The sequence below is a fragment of the Ziziphus jujuba genome, chromosome 11 (genome assembly GCF_031755915.1).
Source record: "Ziziphus jujuba cultivar Dongzao chromosome 11, ASM3175591v1".
NCBI classification, from domain to species: Eukaryota; Viridiplantae; Streptophyta; class Magnoliopsida; order Rosales; family Rhamnaceae; genus Ziziphus; species Ziziphus jujuba.
This window is the reverse complement of record NC_083389.1, coordinates 6,962,636-6,982,453: the sequence shown is the minus strand read 5'-3', so window position 1 is coordinate 6,982,453 and position 19,818 is coordinate 6,962,636. Positions and strand designations below refer to the sequence as shown.

At 35.7% G+C, this 19,818-nt stretch overlaps 3 protein-coding genes and 1 long non-coding RNA gene across 14 annotated transcripts; 2 read left to right on the top strand and 2 right to left on the bottom strand.

The window, feature by feature from the left end:
* Window positions 1-126: 126 nt before the first annotated feature.
* On the bottom strand, window positions 127-1,874 carry LOC125419666 (uncharacterized). The gene is made up of 2 exons (XR_007238544.2): window positions 1,735-1,874; window positions 127-664 (listed from the first exon to the last, which is right to left on the bottom strand). It is a non-coding gene; the product is annotated as an uncharacterized LOC125419666 (long non-coding RNA).
* LOC107431795 (cyclin-dependent kinase F-1) lies at window positions 1,631-4,488 on the top strand. The gene is made up of 2 exons (XM_016042792.4): window positions 1,631-2,438; window positions 3,304-4,488. The coding sequence occupies exons 1-2, from the start codon at window positions 1,938-1,940 to the stop codon at window positions 4,237-4,239; spliced, it is 1,437 nt and encodes a 478-aa protein (XP_015898278.3). The 5' UTR covers window positions 1,631-1,937; the 3' UTR covers window positions 4,240-4,488.
* Window positions 4,489-4,783: 295 nt separating this feature from the next.
* On the bottom strand, window positions 4,784-10,428 carry LOC107431794 (probable plastidic glucose transporter 2). Of its 9 annotated transcripts, none has more exons than XM_016042786.4 (15): window positions 10,095-10,424; window positions 9,380-9,454; window positions 9,112-9,292; window positions 8,874-8,985; window positions 8,692-8,759; window positions 8,455-8,587; window positions 8,009-8,108; window positions 7,788-7,900; window positions 7,616-7,709; window positions 7,141-7,294; window positions 6,852-6,995; window positions 6,693-6,766; window positions 6,270-6,358; window positions 5,634-5,748; window positions 4,784-5,364 (listed from the first exon to the last, which is right to left on the bottom strand). In XM_016042786.4, exons 3-15 carry the CDS (start codon window positions 9,233-9,235, stop codon window positions 5,182-5,184), a joined length of 1,503 nt encoding a protein of 500 aa, XP_015898272.1. In that variant the 5' UTR covers window positions 9,236-9,292; window positions 9,380-9,454; window positions 10,095-10,424; the 3' UTR covers window positions 4,784-5,181. The 9 variants fall into 9 exon arrangements, with proteins under 9 accessions (XP_015898272.1, XP_015898271.1, XP_015898273.1 ...); XM_016042785.4 differs by having other exon boundaries at window positions 9,112-9,275; XM_016042787.4 differs by having other exon boundaries at window positions 9,112-9,275; window positions 9,411-9,454.
* Window positions 10,429-13,364: 2,936 nt separating this feature from the next.
* Window positions 13,365-18,456, top strand: LOC107431812 (uncharacterized). 3 transcript variants are annotated; one of them, XM_048464991.2, is made up of 4 exons: window positions 13,658-13,799; window positions 15,186-16,942; window positions 17,057-17,357; window positions 17,585-18,456. In XM_048464991.2, the coding sequence occupies exons 3-4, from the start codon at window positions 17,065-17,067 to the stop codon at window positions 18,219-18,221; spliced, it is 930 nt and encodes a 309-aa protein (XP_048320948.1). In that variant the 5' UTR covers window positions 13,658-13,799; window positions 15,186-16,942; window positions 17,057-17,064; the 3' UTR covers window positions 18,222-18,456. The 3 variants fall into 3 exon arrangements, with proteins under 3 accessions (XP_048320946.2, XP_048320948.1, XP_048320947.1); XM_048464989.2 differs by lacking the exon at window positions 15,186-16,942 and having other exon boundaries at window positions 13,365-13,799; XM_048464990.2 differs by having other exon boundaries at window positions 15,186-17,357.
* The last annotated feature ends 1,362 nt before the right edge of the window (window positions 18,457-19,818 follow it).

Genomic DNA, 19,818 nt, shown 5'->3' with positions numbered 1-19,818 from the left:
TTTTAACAACTTCCAACAAAATGAAGTTAATCTTCTCCAACTCTTGAAGTAAACAGTCTAAAGACAATGTGTTATGATTTATAACCGCTTATATTCAGCCAAAATGAAATGACAACGATCCCCAGATGAATAGAATAGTCGAAAGACAATATATTATGATTTATAACCACTTATATTCAGCCAAAATGAAATGACAATGATCCCCAAGCAGCTTACACCAGAATCTAGACTTCATATCTTTCCATGGCCCCAAAATGACTATTCACTTGGCTTTTTTGCCTGTCAAATGACCAAACCACCCTCATCAATTCCCCACCTTATGGCCATAAAGATTGAAACAGTACAGCCCCCCTAAAAGTACTTGTCTTCTTTCTGCAGGAAAGACCCTAATGAATGTGAAGAGGTAGAATTAGATAGATCATAATGGGGTAGCAGAGAGCCTCCACTCCCTTGTGCCTCTTCTTGTCTAAGCATTTGGCAGTGTATAGGCTGCATTAATATCAAAGTGGACGTATCTCAGAATTTTGTACATACAGTAACAAGCCAAGTGAGACCTTGCTTCTTTATTTTTACTGATTACCATCTTCTAGCCGCTGGTTTCTTCGTTGTCTTTCTCTGCTCTCTGTCAGCTCCATTGAAGTTTTTTATACGTATATTTGGCTTCCTATACAATGAGAGAACAGGAGTCACGGTGTCTCCGATTAGAGGACCATGTATCAAAATAATATCCAAACTTCAAATCAAAGGAAAGGACCAAGAGAATGGACAAGAATATGTTTGAAATTCATAAATGCCCAACGGAGACATACATCAAATATGGTTAGGGGTCTTTAAGAATAAGAAACCAAATATATAATATAAGTCATATATTTTTCCATTATTCAAAAAATATCTTTTCCATCTGAGATTATGATTGTTTCGTGAGTAAATATGGATTTGTAAATCTTTTTGTATTGTAATCCAAAGCTTCAAATATAGACTTTAATTAATGGCTTAAAAATTTATTTTCTGCTTTAGTGCTGTACAAGCCAAATATAGAATATATTGATTTGGTCCAAGTACGTATGAAAAGCTTTGACACCACATCATATATACTTTCAGATGCTATATTGTTTTGCTTTGTGGAATCAAAGAAATAAAAATGTGTGTACTTGATGATTATATGGTGATAAATTAAAAAAATAAATAAATAAATAGATAGGAGATGTGAAAATTAAAATTACATAAACCATGCTCGAATTTCTAGTAGTACTATAAGCAAAATGAAGCCATCTTGAATGTTCAAACAAAACTATAATATCTACAAATTTATATTTATGAATGGAAAAAATAAAATTTATTTATAGAAAGTCATTTTATAAAAAATGATAATGAAAAAACAGAAAAAAGTGGTTGGCCAAAATAATAACGAGGGGAGAAAAAAATAATAAAAAAAATAAATTTTAATTAATAATGTTATTTGTTGTCTGGGGTAATTGTTATCATTTTATGTAACAATATATTTATATATATATATATATATATAAATATATAAAAAAAATTATATAATAATAGATACCATATATAAAAATTCACCGTTATGGCCGATAGTGATAATCAACACTAATAATATATATAGTAATACCCGATTTTAATTCATGTAGAATGATAACAGGCATCCTACTAACATATAGCAATACTCAATTTTAATTCTCAGGAAGCAGATAAAAAAAAAATTAAAATAAAAAGTGGCACCTTTAATTATTTTCATTCATCTCTGTTCATCGTCATCATCATCCATACAGTAAGTCTACAACGCCTTTCTCCGTCTGAGAAAATCATAAAAAGTACCGTCTTTGAAGTTTCTCAGCACCCATAAAGTAAACCCTTCAAAACCCTCTTCTTCTCTCTCTCTCTCTCTCTCTCTCTCTTTCTATCTCTGGTTTGGTATTCTTGAGATGGACCCTCCACCACCCAAGAGCTGGAGCATCCATACCCGACCCGAGATTATCCAGAAATACGAGATCCTCGAGCGGGTAGGCTCCGGCGCCTATTCCGACGTCTACAGAGCACGTCGGCTGTCCGACAATCTCATCGTGGCGCTCAAGGAGGTCCACGATTACCAGTCCGCTTTCCGTGAGATCGAGGCCCTCCAGATCCTCCACAACTCGCCCAACGTCGTTGTATTGCACGAGTACTTCTGGCGCGAGGATGAGGATGCCGTGCTCGTCATGGAGTTCCTCAAGACCGACTTGGCTTCCGTCATCAAGGAGGCCAAGAAGAGGGAAGGTGGTGGTGGTGGTGGTGGGATTGGTGTTGGCGAGCTCAAGCGATGGATTCTCCAGATTCTCTCTGGGGTCGACGTGTGTCATCGGAATATGATCGTGCATCGGGATTTGAAGCCCAGCAATCTGTTGGTCTCTGATGAAGGAGTGCTCAAGTTGGCTGATTTTGGGCAGGTACTGTTTTTTTTTTTTTTTTTTTTTTTAATTTCTATAGAATTGGTCTTATTGCTTTATATCCAACGTATAAGATTTCTTTTTATTTTTCGTGGCAAAAAGAAAATTTCTTAAATTTATAAATTTATGGTCTTCTTTGTTATGTATCTGGAATTACTGATTTGGTGCAAGTTTAGAACCGAAAGTAGTAATTTTTAGCTCAAATCTTTTTTTTTTTTTTCAAATCTTTATTTAACACTCTCTGTGTGATTTAATGGCTTTAATACAGAATGCTTTTTAGTGATTATATACGGACTGTATTATTTTTTTAATCAAAGTGTTGTTAAGGTGTCTTATCAGAATTAAGAGCAACCGCCATCCTATCATATTTCCTCCCTGGAGTAACCAAAAGGACTTGTGCTTCATGGAAACTATATATGTTTCCAATTACTGGTTCAAAGCAAAGTATTAGTTATGCTAAATAGTTTCAAGAGTTTATAGGTAGCATGTAGCATCTTATTGAAAATGTATGGTTGATAAATGAAGGATTAAAAAACTGGGTGAAAATTTTGATTGTTCATCTGCCATTGGCTGGTTAAAATATGAGGATTTAAAGCAGAAATATGTTCCTTATTAATGTGTTTGCTTATGGTAATTGTGACATCTTGGTAAAGTCGATGAGTACCTTGGCTAATGAAAAGATTTTAATGTTTAATGATAGCCAAAAGGCAACAAAAGTTACCATTCAGAACATTTCTAACTATAAGATCTGTAGATTTCCATGTTTGTTGTGATAATGTCTTATGTAACCAATCTGTTGCATGGTTTTGTTAATTTGTCATTGATTTATCATGGAGTAAGTGTTATAGTATGACTTTGTTTTCAGGCAAGGATACTACTGGAGTCTGGATATGTTGCTTCTGGTGAGAATCCACAACCATATGAAGAAGACCCAGGAGAACCTCTCAGCCAGGCAGATGCCTTCCGGCCATCTGACATTACTCCTGACACAGACACCTCAAGTCAAGGAGGGTTCAGAGGTCAAGAGCATGTAACCATGAGTAAAGAAGAATATTTCAAAGTGTTAGATGAGCTAAAGTCTAAAAATTTAGATAAGGATACAAATGTTCAAGATGGAGATACTTCTTGCCTAGCCACATGTACGACAAGCGACAGAGAGGATGATCCATTCAAAAGTTCATGTTCGTTTGAGGCAGAGGAGGCTGGAGACAATAGAGAAGGTTCCCTTACATCCTGTGTTGGAACTCGTTGGTACAGAGCACCAGAGCTTCTCTATGGATCCACAAGCTATGGTTTGGAGATTGATCTATGGTCGTTGGGCTGTATTCTTGCGGAGCTTTGTACTCTGCAGCCCCTTTTCCCTGGAACTTCTGATATTGATCAGCTAAGCAGAATTATGAGTGTTTTGGGCAACTTAAATGAGGAAACCTGGCCAGGGTGTGTTAAACTTCCCGATTACAGGACAATCTCCTTTAACAAGGTGGAAAATCCAATTGGTTTGGAAGCCTGCCTCCTCAACCGTACTGCCGAAGAAATCTCTCTGGTCAAAAAACTTGTTTGTTACGACCCATCTAGGAGAGCTACTGCAATGGAACTCTTCAATGAGAAGTATTTCAAGGAAGAGCCTCTTCCAGTTCCCCTATCTGAACTCCACGTTCCTTCCTCCAAAAATGGACAAGATGAGGATTCTCCTGGTGGGTGGTATGATTACGATGAAATGGATTCGGATTCGGATTTTGAAGACTTCGGCCCAATGAATGTTACAACTACAAGTACAGGTTTTTCCATAGAGTTTCCCTGACCTCAAAGTCAAAGGCATATATAGTTTCTTCTATGAATTTGTTGACATCATTTAGTGTTTGTAGAGTTTCTGGAAAGCCACAGATTAGGCTCTTTTTTCTGCTTTGTTCATCAGAGAGGAGATCTTTTAATTTATTATTGGGGAGTGAAAATATCTTTGAAATCTATTCGATATGGGTATTGGTTGTACCAAAGTAATTCTTGTAATACTTTACCTTACTAATGAAGAATTTTGTTGGCGGTTTTTTAATCATTGTTCAAAAATGAGTTCAAGTCCAAGGTTCAATCGTTCATTGCAATCAGGCCAAGTTAATAAAAGAAACGATAGTATCTTGAAATCTATTGAATATGGGTCTTATTTGTCCCAAAATAATACTTTCGACGACATTAGAAGGGTTTATTCGTTTTTCCTTCTCTCTCTTTACATTCTACGTTTTGGAAGAAGTCTCTTAAAAATTTTGCGTACAATTATTTTCTAATTTTGCAAAATATTCAAGAATATAACTGCAAGAGGACAGAGAGTTCTAAAAAAAAACAGAGAAACATAAACAAATGAACCATTACTAGTAACCCTTCTATATCTCATGCCGACAGATGGAATAAAGTCCAGGATCGTCATCCATGCATTTAGGATATGATGGCCTGCAAGGTCACATTTGTTCCATCAAATGAAAACAGATATGGAAAATCCAACTAATTTCTTACAAAAAAAATACCAATTTCGGATGCCAAGGCAACCGTTTTCTAAATTAAACCTGCTATTCTCTATAGTATAATTAATATGCACCCCAATATATGGGTTTGTTCCATCAAATAATCAGCAACTGCTTCATGGAGCTTTTACATCGTAAATGCAGTTCCCTAGAAGATTTAGTTGCATCATTTTAGCAAAACATAACCTAGCAAGTAAATTTCCACCAGTGTGTTTCCCATCGAAGCACCTCTATTCTTGTGGAAGAAGCGCTATTTCAATTTCTTGAAGTGATTTCCCTTTGGTTTCCACCACATTTCTTTTAACGAAAGCAACCGCCATCAAACAAAAGGTGGCGAACATAGAATACAATAATTGTGGCCCTAGTTGTTCCAGCAGACGCAAAAACAGCAATCCCACAAAGAAATTTATCACCTGAAAAGCAAGGTTGGAGAAACTATTAGATGATTCAAGTAAAATTCTTGACTTCAAAACCTCAACGAGTAGGAAAGTCAGCTCATGATGAATATTTGCAAAAAGCTGCTGCAATTATATAAGCATACGTAGCACCCCAGCTCCTTTTTCACCAAATAATAGAACCGTCCAAGCATTATTGCATGACCCCTTCCCATTGAATTTAAACCCCTACTTGTGTAGAGGAAACAAATATGGGAGTAAAAAAATAAAAGGTAGAAGAAAATTACCCAATGCACTGACAGACAAATTGCCATAGCTTTTGCCCTGATTCGGCTAGGAAAAATTTCTGGGAGGAGGAGACTTGGAACTGGACCAGCTCCTAGAGCAAATGTCAAAACAAACCTGCATAAAGTAATTCTTATTGAAAATCTGAATTTCGACAATAATCTCCCAAAGTTGCTTACTTCTTGTCACCCCACCCACAGATGGCCTTCCGAAATACAGTCAATTAGCATCCATTTGGCTGCCAGGATATTGGGGGTAACTGAACAGATGTCAAATTTCATTTTAATCGTTCAGCATATTCTTTCCAACTCACTCATCTGAGTTGCTTAAAATGATAGTTTGGATTAAAACCAAAAATGCATCTCAACTGAACACCAAGTTCTCAAAGATTTTGCAATAATGTTCTATAAATTGTCAGAAATATGGCATTCCATATTTCCATTATTTACTAGTATTTCTGGAAGAAGAATGTAATCAATGTCATGTTAACACAATCTCATAGCATAATGTTTACACTTCAGAAAACACGTCACCAATTACACTAAAACCAGTTAATGTCTATTGCTATATTCTATTAGATGCCTTCAACAAATATAGAACATTCATCTTTAAGATGTCTAAGTAAAAGCAGTACTCACATCAGCATACCACCAACAGATAGGTACAAAGAGTAAGTGCCTGATGCATAAGAACTTGCTGCTGCAACTTGAATAGCCATCGATATTGCCTAAAACAATATAAAAGCAAGATATATAAGGAAAGGGTTCGCAAGATTTCAAAATGCACTTAAATGTTTGAAATCATAAGCAGAGAGAGAATTTCTGGCTGAGCAGCGCAAGAAAGAAGTATTTTTATCAATTTTTCAGTAGCACATAATACAACATAGATAGACTGGGAGACTGGGATAATAGCCAATGAATATTTCTCCCCCATGGTTTGGATTATAAGCTTGTTCCGAATAATCCCTTCACTTTTCACTTGCTCTAGACATGAGGTAGTAACATTATAGACAATTTCTCAATTCTATATTTTTGGTCCAGAAGAATTGTGTTACAATTTACCATTCCAAAGAAGCTCCACAGGAGAAGCACCTTCCTTCCTAGCCTATCCATCAAAACCATTGCAAAAATTGACCCTGAAAACAATCAAAATTCTAAAGTCAACAGACAGAGAGCAACCATCTTGACAGGAAACTGGATTAATATTAATCAAAGTTATACCTATTAAATTTGCAATTCCTATGAAGCCATTTGCAAGGTTTGATGGTACTCCAGCACTCTTAAAAACAGTTGAAGAGAAATAAAACACAGCATTTATACCAGATAGCTGTTGTAAAGCAAACAGGGTTGATCCAATAAAAATAACTGCAAAAGGAATACATGAAAAACAAAGCAACAAGCGAAAATAGGCAGAGTGAAACAGAAGCAAAAAAGCATAAGTGAAAATCAAGGAGAGAGGATATATATAGCAACAGATTCCAGAAACACCAACAAGAAGGATTATATCTACCTCTAAAATGGCGACCATATAACAATTCTGAAATCTTCACAGTATCCATGTCATCTCCCCTGTCCGTCTTGGATAATTCTCCCATTGCAATTTTGACATGTGATACTCCTAGGAGTCTCTCAAATTCAGCTTCTGCCTCAGCAGTTTTTCCTTGCTATATCATAACAGTGAAGCATTAGTTTTCCTTGACCAAACTGTTGCCAACAGCAGGAGTCCATATATTGATATGATAGTACAAGCCCTTTGCTTAGACTTGTTCAGAAAAAGAAAAAGAAAAAAATGTTTATTTATTTATTTATTCCCCTTTTTTGAGCTGGGGGGAAAAAGAAAGAGAGGCGAGTAAATCTTTTTTGCCATTCCACCTTAATTAGGTCATATTCAATGGTGGCACAAAGACTTCTTTCAAATAAAAGAGTTACTCAAGTAACAATTTCAAGAGATTTATCCCAGACAGAATAAATGAATGAGAACAGACCTTATACAACCAATGTGGACTCTCTGCACAAAACACCATGCCAAGAGCAAGTGTTGCAGCTGGGATTGTAGATAACCAAAAACAAACACGCCACCTGAGCACAAAAGCTAAGATATATATTTGAAAGATTAAATATGAATTAAGATGCTATGGATCTGGCATACATTCTTACCAGCCAGCAATTTCTTTTACAGGTATTCCAACAAAAAGGGCTGCCATAAGACCAAGGCATGTTCCAAGCTGGATGAAGCTTCCATAGGTACCCCTCACAAAAGCTGGTGAAACCTGCTTGTTGAAGTGGAGCAAAATCAGACACACAAGCACATATTCACATGGAAGCTAGAAAAATCTATGTAAGAATCAAAGAGGAACCAGAAGCAACAGTTTGCATACCTCTGTTACATAAAGAGACACGACAGGAGGACCCAGACCCATACCAGCCCCAACAAGTAACCTTCCTAAAAGCATACCAGCAATAGTTTTGGCTGTAGCACTGAAGATGCAGGTTTTCTTTATTAGATTAACAGTCTCTCTCATTATACGAGAAGCAAGGGAAATAGAAAGTTGCATATGAGTACTGAGGGTTATCAATCAAACGATTTGTGGTACAAAAAACAATTGCCAATATAATGATAAGTGTTTTAGCATAATGATAATTATATTTTATAACAACGGAAGATAGTAAAGAATAAAAAGAAAGGGGAAAAATATTGAACTTCATTTTGCATAGTTTTGACTTTTATTCAGAGGGGTGGGGAAGAGAAGAGGGGGTGGGCGGAAGAGGAGGGGGCAACAAACTTATAGCTATACTTGTTTTGTGATAGGAAATGATAAATTACCTCACTGCAGCACCAATAACCATAGGCAGTGCACACAACTGAAAAGCTCTACGGCGCCCAACTCCGTCAGCTATCATTCCACTGAACAAAGATCCAATGAAGGCACCACCCAAACACGTACTGACAACCAGACCTTCATTTCAAAAGAAATAATAAAATTCATTAGAACAGAGAGCTGTGTGCTGAAATAAGATGCTGGACAAGGGCATATAAAAGAAAATCAAGTACTCCATTTACCTTCTGCCAGTGCATTGCCACTGAAACCGAGATCACGAGAAATGCTTTCAAGTGGTTCATTTACTACCCTGCAATAAAATGTGAAAAAAGGAATGATGCAATTATCTCAATTTCTTGCTTATACGAAAAACCTATTCAGGGATACAAAGATCATAAAGACCGATTCAAGACAGGACACAAACCCCAAATGATATCCATATAAGAATGGAGATATGGTTGCCACCACGACATGTGGGAAAGAAAGCCCCCAAGGAGGGTTTGAAGTTTCTACAGCCACATTGTTCTGTAAAAGAGCTAAAGGAATATCCAGAATTAATCCCAATTAACATTGTATCATACATAATCTATAAATTTAAATGATATAAACATTTGTTAATACTGGGTATGTCAAACAGTTTTATGGTCATTGGATAGAATTACCAGAGTTTTCTTCCATGTCTGTTGTATTCAAATAATCTCTAGAATCCACATCAACTGTGTGCGTATTATCTCTGGAGGACAAGCGTTTATACATCGAGGAAGTTTCTCGTTGGCGTGTCCACATGCCAGAGCTCAAACCACCCTTTTAAGGTCTTTGGGTTACACTGCCACATTGCATCAACTGTCAATCAATCAACTCCCGACTTCCAAGGTTTGATTCTCAAGAAAGAAAAGCAGAAACTAAAAGGTCGATTTAAAACAATTATACCACAAAATTTAAAGGAATTTCACTTCTTTACCAACGCTGTCTGAGACTTCGAGGAATCGGATCGGAATGTTTCAACTTTATCACAATCACAAAAGCAAGTGTCAGACTAAAAGATAAGAATCAATAATTCGGATCAAAAACAGAGAAAGTGCTAAAGCAAGATTGGTTCCGTGGATTCAACTTTCAAGGCATTTATGATACTTGCAATTAGTAGAGAAAGCATAGTCTTCAATTTTTTCTTTGTTTGGATTGTTATTATTATTAAGATCGTAAATATAGAGATGACAATCTAGATCCGTTTCGACTCTTGACCAAATTTAGTAAAAATTTGGTTACAGATCACCATAATTGGATTCAGTACCTTTTGTCATAATTTCAGCTTCTAATAATTTCAAGCCAGGGGGGGAAAAAAGAAGAAGAAGAAGAAGAAGAAGGGAACTCAGTGTCAAATGCTCGGCTCTAGTGCACAGAAACTTGCAAAACATGCTTTGCTAAAGATAAACAAGTTGATCCATCAGTTCAGTCGAATGAAATTCCACACGAAGCACATATAAACACATCGAAAAAGAAATATGACTTTGATCTTTCCATTTCCTAATGTTTCTCAGCAAGCAAACAAGCATGAGTAGTAAAAAAGAAAATCAAAAACCACAACCACCACCACCTAAAAAAAAAAAAAAAAAAAAAAAAAACTATGAAGAAATTCATCGTGTACCTTACTCTATCTACGTTAAAGATCATCCAGCAGATCTCGAACAAATTGAATTCGCAGATTTGTCCAGTCCGCATAAAACCAAAACTTCTGGAAATGAAAAAGGATCTTTATTTATACTTGAAGTCGAGGAAAACAAATAAACATGAGCCTGTGCTATCGTGCGCCAGGTGCTGTGCTCCTTTTGGGTTTGTTACAAGGGAGGGAGACCGGTATTCCGTCTATCGTCGAGAAAAGAACAGAGTATTTAATTAAATAAAATAATAGTGAATCACTACCGAACAATCAAGATTAATCTACCAATAAATCTTTCCTCCAGACAGAAATATATATATATATATATATATATATACATATATACAGAATAGGTTTACAGTATCGTTTTCGGTGAAGGTGAGGGACAAATTGGTAATTTAGTTTTTTCTGATGGAATTTGGCGGTTGCTGTGCGGCCACGTGTCGAAGCGTAAAATAATTAATTAGGCTGAGTTTGTCGAGAATTAATTCTTTTTTAAGTCTCTCTGGACTCTGCCATTATCGCCTCTTATGCTTTTTATTAGATTTGGAGCGATGCGGAAGGGAATGTGGGCCCCACCGGCAACCTCTAAATTAAAGCGCGTCGCGGAGAAATTAGTACAAGGTTAATAGCAGATGTCAATTTTGGAAATTAAATTAATAAAAGAAAGAGGGAAAAATCCCAACGTACGCCATTCTGGATTTCTCGCCACGTGTATGGCGTGTTTGTCTCGTTGCGACGCTGAGTGCGGTGGCGGGTAGCGATATCCTGCTTGACAACCCATCACATGCACATGTTTTTGACGCCCGACGACTGATGGCCACCGCTCATGTGACCACTCACTTTACAAAAATCAATAATAAATTGGTAAAAGAATAAATAAATAAACAATTAAACATCCCAACCTTAACATATAATCTCATAAAGGTTTAATTTGTTGCCAAACTGATTTATATATATATATATATATATATTTTTTTTTTTTTGACAATACTGATTTATAGTTATTTTTTCTTTTTTGTTTTTTTTTTTTTTGCTACTGTGGCTGGGCCCCCAGGGTCCCCTTACCCCAAAGACTCGATCCCGAGCACACCCAGGCTGGATGTGGAAACTCTGCCACTTGAGCTCCACGGTGAGTCCACTGATTTATAGTTGTTGTTGCTTTTTCTTTTTTTTTTTCTTTTTTTTTTCTTTTTTTTTTTTTTTTGGGGGGACACATACTGATTTAAAGTTGTTACTGCTCTGTTTTAGTCATTTCCAAATTGACATAAAGTACATAACCAATAGTTTGTAATTTTATATGAACCATATTTCTTTTTTTTTTTAATTCAAATGCTACCATTTTTTTTTTTAAATATACCAGTTTAGTTATATGTGTACTTTTTCAAAGCTTAACGTATGTATTATATAGTTTGTGTTATTCTTTTAAATATTTTACATCAAATGCTTAAGAACTTAAATGATGCTTTCTTAATCAAATTATTAATATATTGGATTGTTATATCTATCATTTTTATTCCGAATGGACAAGGAACTGCTTATACTTATTATGGATATTTTTATTTTACTATTACACCTTAAAAAAAGTGAGGGCAGTTAAATTTTCTTCCAACATAAAAAAGAAAGAAAAAAAAAAAAGTCCAACTATCTTATTAATCACAGTAAGGATACAAATCATTGCATTATTACTTATCTTTTCAAGATAACATATATAATATGCAGATCGATAACATATACATTATATAGACCGATAATATATACAATATATGGAACGAATGGTACACAAACAATGAAAATTTATAAATTATAAGTTATTAAGACCATTTTTTTTCATGAATGAGTAATTGAAACCATAATCTATAGAAAATTTGGATACATTCGTTCAAATACCAATATGATATTTGCTAAATACATTGGTATATTGGAACATGACTCTTTTTTTGGGGTAGTTAGCATATATAGATAGGAAATTGTACATCAATTACAATCGTTATTCAGAATCTTAATAAAGATAAAAAAAAAAAAAAAAAAGTAGATTAATATACTACTCAGGAAACAAATGGATTTATTTTTAACTAAAATTGCTACTCAATCATCACTTTATTCAATTATTTCAAAACAAAAATAACATTCATAAAAAATCTATAGCTTTATTAACTTCTTTTAAAACAAAAATAACATCATCAAAAATAAATTGATATAGATATTTTTCAAATATCCTCGATCAATATAACGAGGATTCATGATAAATAGACTTCCTCCAAAGAATACCATTCGCAAGCTTCTTCGAATTATTTTTAAAAATGAAATTCCTCCACCCTTGCCCGGGCATCCTTCAAAGTAATACGACCATTCATGAGTTTCTTCGAATTATCTTTAAAAATGATATTCCTCCACCCTTACCCCAAAGTTTATGTTGAAAAACATAAACATAACATCCACAGCAATGAAAGCAAATTATACTTATAGTAATTCAATTTAGCCCATTAAACAGGATAGAAAAAAAATGAAAGAAAGATCATCAATTAGCATACATATCCATACAATTCGATTAGGGAAACTAGAACTCCGAGCAGTTAAGAGTCCAGAAGAAAGTGGTTATATTAAAGAAACTATTTATAACAGCAGTAGAGCAAAAACAATCTATATATATATATATATTTTATGAAATCGTAAGAGAAATCGGTTTCACTAGCACTTCATTTGTTTGGCAAGTTTGGCAACTATGCTTTTCACGGAACATGCCTCTATTGTCAAAACAAAATATAAAGGCATTCAAAAGCATATAATTAGGAGGAGCTTTATCTTTATCTTTTGTTTTTGTTTTAATTATATGTACTAATTTAATATTTTCAACATTAATTTCAATTTTGATTTCAAAATACAAAAAAATTATGTTTGTTTTGAAACTTCAAAATTTAACATTTTTTTGGGTTAGTTAAAAATAAAACACTGTAGAAAAAGTCAAAGAGAATACCCTTGTATGATGGTCACATGTGCTTAGTATAATTTTATTGCATAATCTACACGTAATACTAGTACTAATGCATAAAATAATATTTAATTATTTTTTAAAAATAAAAATTATTTTTGGAAAATCAAAAAAAAGTTAAACAATATAAATTTTAATCGATATAAAAAAAAATTGGCCGTTATAATTAAAATTTTAAAAACATAAAATTGCCTTTTTCGTTTCTCTTGTGTTTTTTTCTCCGCATAATCTTTTTGATAGTATTTAGTAGCCAGTAATAACTAATAACCATATCATTATTCTTTATATTTGAAATTACGCTTAGAGTGAGGGTACCGTGGATTCTCTCTAGTTAAACACAGACCGCTGGGGTGCTGCTCCGATAGAATTGGGAAAAGATTGGTCCTTTTCGGTAATTTAGTGAAAAATCCAATTCCCAGAGTTAGGGTTTACATACTCCTTTTCGTCGTCAAAATATCGGCGATCAAATCCGCTCTCATCGACCGACGGACGCTAAAAAGGAAAGATGGGTTCGAGGGACAAAGACCAAACGACGCCGCACCATCAGCCTCTTCTCAGCAGCCTGGTCGTGCGGCCGTCCAATAGCGATGGAGGTGGGGCAGGAGGTGGAGGTGGAGGCCGTGGCAGCGATTACGAGCCTGGCGAGGTTCGTCGCGAACCTCCTTCATACTCTCGTTCCGAGCGAATCTCTGATAATCCTGGTTCGTGTCTCTGATTTATGCTCTGTGTGTTTGTTTGTTTTTTCTGTTTGTACTTTGATGGAAATGGATGTTCAAATTGATCGAATAAATTGTTTGAGCATGTTTTTTGTTTTGCATCCCAAGTTATTTTTTGGAAAATATGATTACTTTGTTTGAGCTGGGTAATTGATGTGTCTGTAAACCCTAGATCGCGGTTGCTAGGTTTATTGGGGTTTCTCTTTATTATTTTTATTTTTTTTTGTTCTCCCTTTCTCCGGTGAGATTATTGGCTATGGCCTATGCTGACATGTGTAAGTTATATGTATATCTGTTGGTACAAGTAGCATTAGCAATTGTGATTGGTTTGGACAGCTTTGAGCTGAGGCACGACAGCATGAATACAAGAGTATTTGTTTTTAACTGTAATTTGTTTAACGGTTAACCTGTAGTATTATGATTTTACAAAAATCTCTTGGTGAGGGGCAAAAATATCTAGGTGAGAGGAAAGGGGATTTCCATGTATTCCCTGGTAAGAGGTGATCGTTAATTGTGCATATTGGGCATCAGTATGGAGGTTTAATTGTTTGATATAGAAGGAAGATAGGCTAGCAGCGGAGTCTTTAGGTTGGTGAGTTAAGCTATGCATGTGACCTGAGTTAGGCAATAAAGATGGAACAATCTTTTTAATGAATGCGTGTGATGTATAACGTGAACTAATTGATCATATTGGTTCAATCCCATAATAAAATTTTTGAACTGTCTAATGAATGAATATGTATCTTGGATGAAGCGATCAAGATTTTTGAAGCCATTTCCCAAAGGAACATTGTTAGAATGAACTTTTGCTATTTGATCTCGCTGTAGCTGTGTCTACCATTCTTATATTTTACTTTTCTGGTTATGGATTTTTTTTTCTTTTGATGTCATGTATGAATAAGATTTTTGATATTCCGACAAAACTTTTTCCCCATTTGAAAAAGAAATGCTCAAGAGGGTGTTTTACAATTTATTATAATGAGAAAACTTATATGTTTAATAACTCTGTGTCTACATGACATCTTGAATTATCCTTGTTTCATGTGTGATATGTAAGCGAAGTCATTTGCATAATGGCTTTTTTTCATGATGCTTGTTCAAGCATGACTGTAAATTATGGATGGAAATTTCTGAGTCTTTTAATGAATATTTGACTTCTTTCATCTAGCATATGCCACGTCACATTTGTGATTGTTACAAGTTGCTATAGTAGCGGTTAAGAATTATTACCTGATGAGTTTGTGCTAGTGCTGTCACAAATGGGTTTTGCCAACCTGTCTTCTATTCCTTATGTTGCATGTCGAACATGTGGATCTAATACCACTTTTGGAGTGTCAAACTGCGAATAAATTTTGCTATTATGTGTTACAGCTCCGAATGTTGCCTGCAAGAACTTGAATCTTGAGGAAGGCATGTTGGTAAGAATGCAGTATTGGATCATGGTCTGGGGAATTGTGTTACATACTATGGGTTAATTGTGTTTCTTGAAGATTCCAACAGTGGGAATTATGCATGAATACATGCGTCTCTGAATCACTAAAAATGCGTGCATGGGTTATATCATGTTATGACATCCATGGCAGTTGTATTGGGTTGAACTTTTTCTGGAGTAATTATGACTGGGATTTAAGCATCTTATGGAAATGCCTATCAAAACTGAAGCTTGTGAGCGATTTTTTTAAAGAATTCCAGGAATACAACTTGGTATTGTATGTATAGGAAACCATCATGATGCATATTTTGAGTTGTAACCATCAGTAAGGCTGGTCTTCCATGAACTACTGTCAGAAGATGGAAAACATGGTCTGGTTGATAGCTAGAATGGATAAATTGAGTTTGGTCGTGTGCTCCTGAGTTTACCTTGTTGGAATGTGGCATACATTATGGGAGATGTTGTTTGCTTGTAATATTGAGCTTCTTAGATTCTTGGTTATCAGAGAATTGTTTAATTTGTAAAATGGATTTTTCATCATGATATTCAGAGGTTTAGTTGAGACTTTTTATTTTTTTATTTTTTTGGTTGTTGTTTTTGTTTTGTTTTATTCCTTTGGATGGTTGTATGGGGGCTAAAAATATATGTAGTTAGTAATATAAGTTTCTTTTCAGCATTGTTGCAATTGCTGTTTAACTGGTTGAATTTTGGGACTTCTGTTAGAATTTTTTTGTAGTTTCTTCTGAACTCTATAGGTTTTCTTTGTAATTATCCTGTGATGGGTGGTAATCATTCAAGAAAAGTGCTACTGTCTTAGAACTTTCGGAGATCCTCTTTTCTTCCCACTACTCTCATGCTTTGATTTTCCTAATTGGGCAATATTTGAGGGAGTCGCCGATTGTGGAGAATTTACTCACTTGGGTTTGGACATGCCTTAGTTTCTTCATCCCATCATATTGTACAGTGGTTATGCATTGTGGTTGGGGCGCAAATTCTTCATTTTCCATTGGTTTATAGGTAAACTTGTGGTGTTAATTGAAGCGTCTTTAACAAGATATTAAGAAGGCATATGAAAAGAAATGGACAAAAATTTGGAGCAGGTAAGGTGTTGAACTATTTGGATACTTGCACTTCGGTGGGTTTTCTTTGGTGGTGTTTTATGGGGGTTAACTGCTCATTGCAGACATGTTTTAATCTGAAGGTTATGAACTAATTTGCACTGGGATTATTGCTCTTTTTCTGGATTTGGAGCCACATACGTGTCTTCTTCTATCTGCATGCTGCAGATATGGTTGAAGTTATTTTCCATACTCCTACCTCAGTGCTGTTTTAAGTTATGGTTCTTTCAGATCCATGAATATTGGTTTGTCGGATTTATAGGTTAAAGTGTTAAGTAAACATGTAATGGTTCACACTTCACAAGGTATGTGGATGTGGCTCTTGAGAAATAGGAAGTTCGAATTGTATTGTTCGCAAGGACTGTGAGCAGTAGCAGTTAAAATTTCTGGTGGGTACGAGTAACTATGATTTGTTTTGCTATTGCTCTTTTTTGACCATGGCTAGTTGTTTGAGAAGTAACAAGTGTATTTTTCATGTGAACTCATGCTCTTCTCACAACTTGTATGTGTTATGTACTACACAATGTGAGGGGGTTCTCTGACTGATGGTAACAGTCCTTGCAAACTTTGTTGAATTGGTAATTGGCAGTTCAAGAGCACCAAATTTCAGCTACTGTACATTATGCATCCATTTTCTGTTTTTCTTCCTAATTGGTGATTGCTTATCTTTAGAATTCACTGCCTTTTTCCAGGATATAGAATGCGTGCAGGTTCTGGTTCTCCTGTACGCCGTAGGTCAGATCATCGCTTCAGTTCCAATTTTGACCATGCGGGTGGCCTGCCGCGGAACCGTGAACTTGGCAATGGAAGGGATTCTGGTAGATATCGAGATTCTTCACCCCCTTTCATTAGAGGAAGGGGTGGTGGCAGGCCATTTGGTAGAGGTATTGATGGACCTGACTTTGGTCCTGGGTCATTAAGAAGTGAAGGCTTGAGTAGAAATAACCCAAATGTGCGACCAAGAGAAGGAGACTGGATCTGCTCAGATCCTCTGTGAGTTGTCTATTTGCCATTCTCATTCTAGTTTGCATGTTTTGGTGGAAATACTAAATCTCTCGGATATTACTTTTGTTCTCATTTTTATGTCATATTTATCTTTTTTTCCTATCAGAAGAAATAGTCAACATCTTTTATAGTTCGTTTCTGTTTTTCTTCTTATGGCCCTTACTTCCAGATAGTCTTAAACATCTAACTCTGCATTCTTGTTTATATCTCTTCAGATGTGCAAACCTAAACTTTGCCAGGCGAGAGTATTGTAACAACTGTAACAGGTTTCGCTATGCAGGCGGAGGAAGTCCCCGAAGGGCTTATCCTGGTGCGCCCCTCCCAAATGCTCCCCACCCAAGACGCCTTCCTGGTCCTCCAATTGATCGTTCCCCTGTAAGGAGTATGAATGGCTTCAGGTCCCCTCCGCGGGGCTGGGGGAGGGATGGCCCTAGAGAGTTTGGAAGTGGTGGTCTGCCTCCTCCCAGGCATGGGCATGATGGAAGGTTTCCTGATCACTACTTGCGGAGAGATAGGCTGGATTTTCCAGATGATAACTATAGAGGAAGGACCAAGAATGACAGACAAATGGCTGTGGATTGGGGCCATAGAGATCGTGGAAGGGAGAACTTCTTCAGTGAAAGGAAAGCATTTGATAGACGACCACCATCTCCACCTAGTGCTGCACCGCCACCGCCACCACCACCACTGCCTGCCAGCCGTGGCCGATGGTCACGTGATGTGAGAGATAGAAGTCGGTCACCATTAAGGAGTGGCCCACCGCCAAAAGAGTATCGCCGGGATATGTTTATGGATAGGGGGCGAGATGATCGGAGAGGTACGGGTAGAGACCGCATAGGTGGTCCCTACTAGGCGGCAATGAGGGGAATTGTAATTTTGTCTTGGATTAGATGTGTTTTATTTTTATTTTAGATGAGAAGCAAGAGCACAGTGTAGGACTTATTTTTTAGAGTTATTTTGCATTCCTGGATATGCCTTTGGTTATTGTTGATAAACTTCACCCAGGCGGGCAGGTTGTGTGTACTTTTTCATTTGTGGTTTGAATTAGTTTATTGGCATTATCCAAAAGGATGAAGAATTCATGTTTTTTTTTTTGTTTCCTCCCTAATTTCTTGGGCATGTTGTATCTACTTTCGGAGTTACTCGGAGTTGATATATTTTGATCTTCAAGTTCATTTAGCTGGGGTTAGGTGTCCAATGCTCTGAAATTCCTGGAGTATTTTTGTTACAATGGGGGGTGGAGTGATGGCGAACTGCATACATAGTTACCTATTCGTTGCATCTTTCGGTCTTTCTTTGATCCTTATTTAATAAATATTTTGAAATAATAATAACAAAACAACTCTACTTGAACTGTTGAACAAATATTTTTTGAAAATAATAGAGGTTTAATTTTTTCTCCCAAAAAAATAAAAAAAAGTGAAAGTTGAAGTATAAATAGCAAAAAGTATGTACCATTAGAATTTCATTTATGTAATTGAATTTATTACATATTGGATGATGTAATATGTAATGAATTAATTTTTTTTTTATTTCTTTTCAACAAATATTTTATAATTGTCATTATTTGTTGAAATGTGTTTACTGGCCAATGGTAGATTAAAACTAAATTCATTTTAATGGTAGATTAAAGTTAAACTCATTATAATTTTTTTTTCCCGTTAATCATTAAGTTTTAACTAAAAATGAAGCGTTTTCCCCCCCCAAAAAAAAAAATAAAGAAGAAGCTTTAGCATGAAGCGATGTTAATAAATATATATATATATATATATATTTTTTTTTTAATCTTCAAATATTATAAAAGGGTGAGGTTCAATATATAAGTTTTTGATCTTCAATATTAATTAATCATTAATGTGAACCTTAAATAATTAATTTCCCTAGCTTTACGATCTTAAATGGCTCATTTATTGCACGTTTTATAGTTTTCGGGAGAGTTTGATAATGATTTCCGTTAGTTGTTTTGGTTCAAATCCTGTCCGTCCATTCCGTTTGCAATATCAACAATGAAACCCTCCACTCACAGTCGTACACGTATTACCTCCAAGTCAACAAATTCTGAGTTGAGAGTTGCCCTTTTAGCGCCAAAATTATATTTTAACCTTTTACTTTTTAACTTTTTAACGGAGCGGAATCTTGTCAAAATTCCATCGATTTCCCATCCAGAGCTAACCTTCCCAATCAGATAACTCCACGTTCTACGATAGGATACAAAACAATTCCAACGTGGCATTAAAATTTGCTTTCATTCGGTGGTGCCGAGACTACCGTATATTTCCGTCGCTGGAGATTTCCACTCACAAAACTTGGTGTGGAAAATTTTGTATCGTCCTCAATCCGACGGTCAACCACTCACTCCACTAAACTTCTATGAATTTGAACCGTGCGATGGTTACTTTCAACAGTGGCCGTCAGATCAAAAGGAGGAAATAAATCGAACCGTCCAATA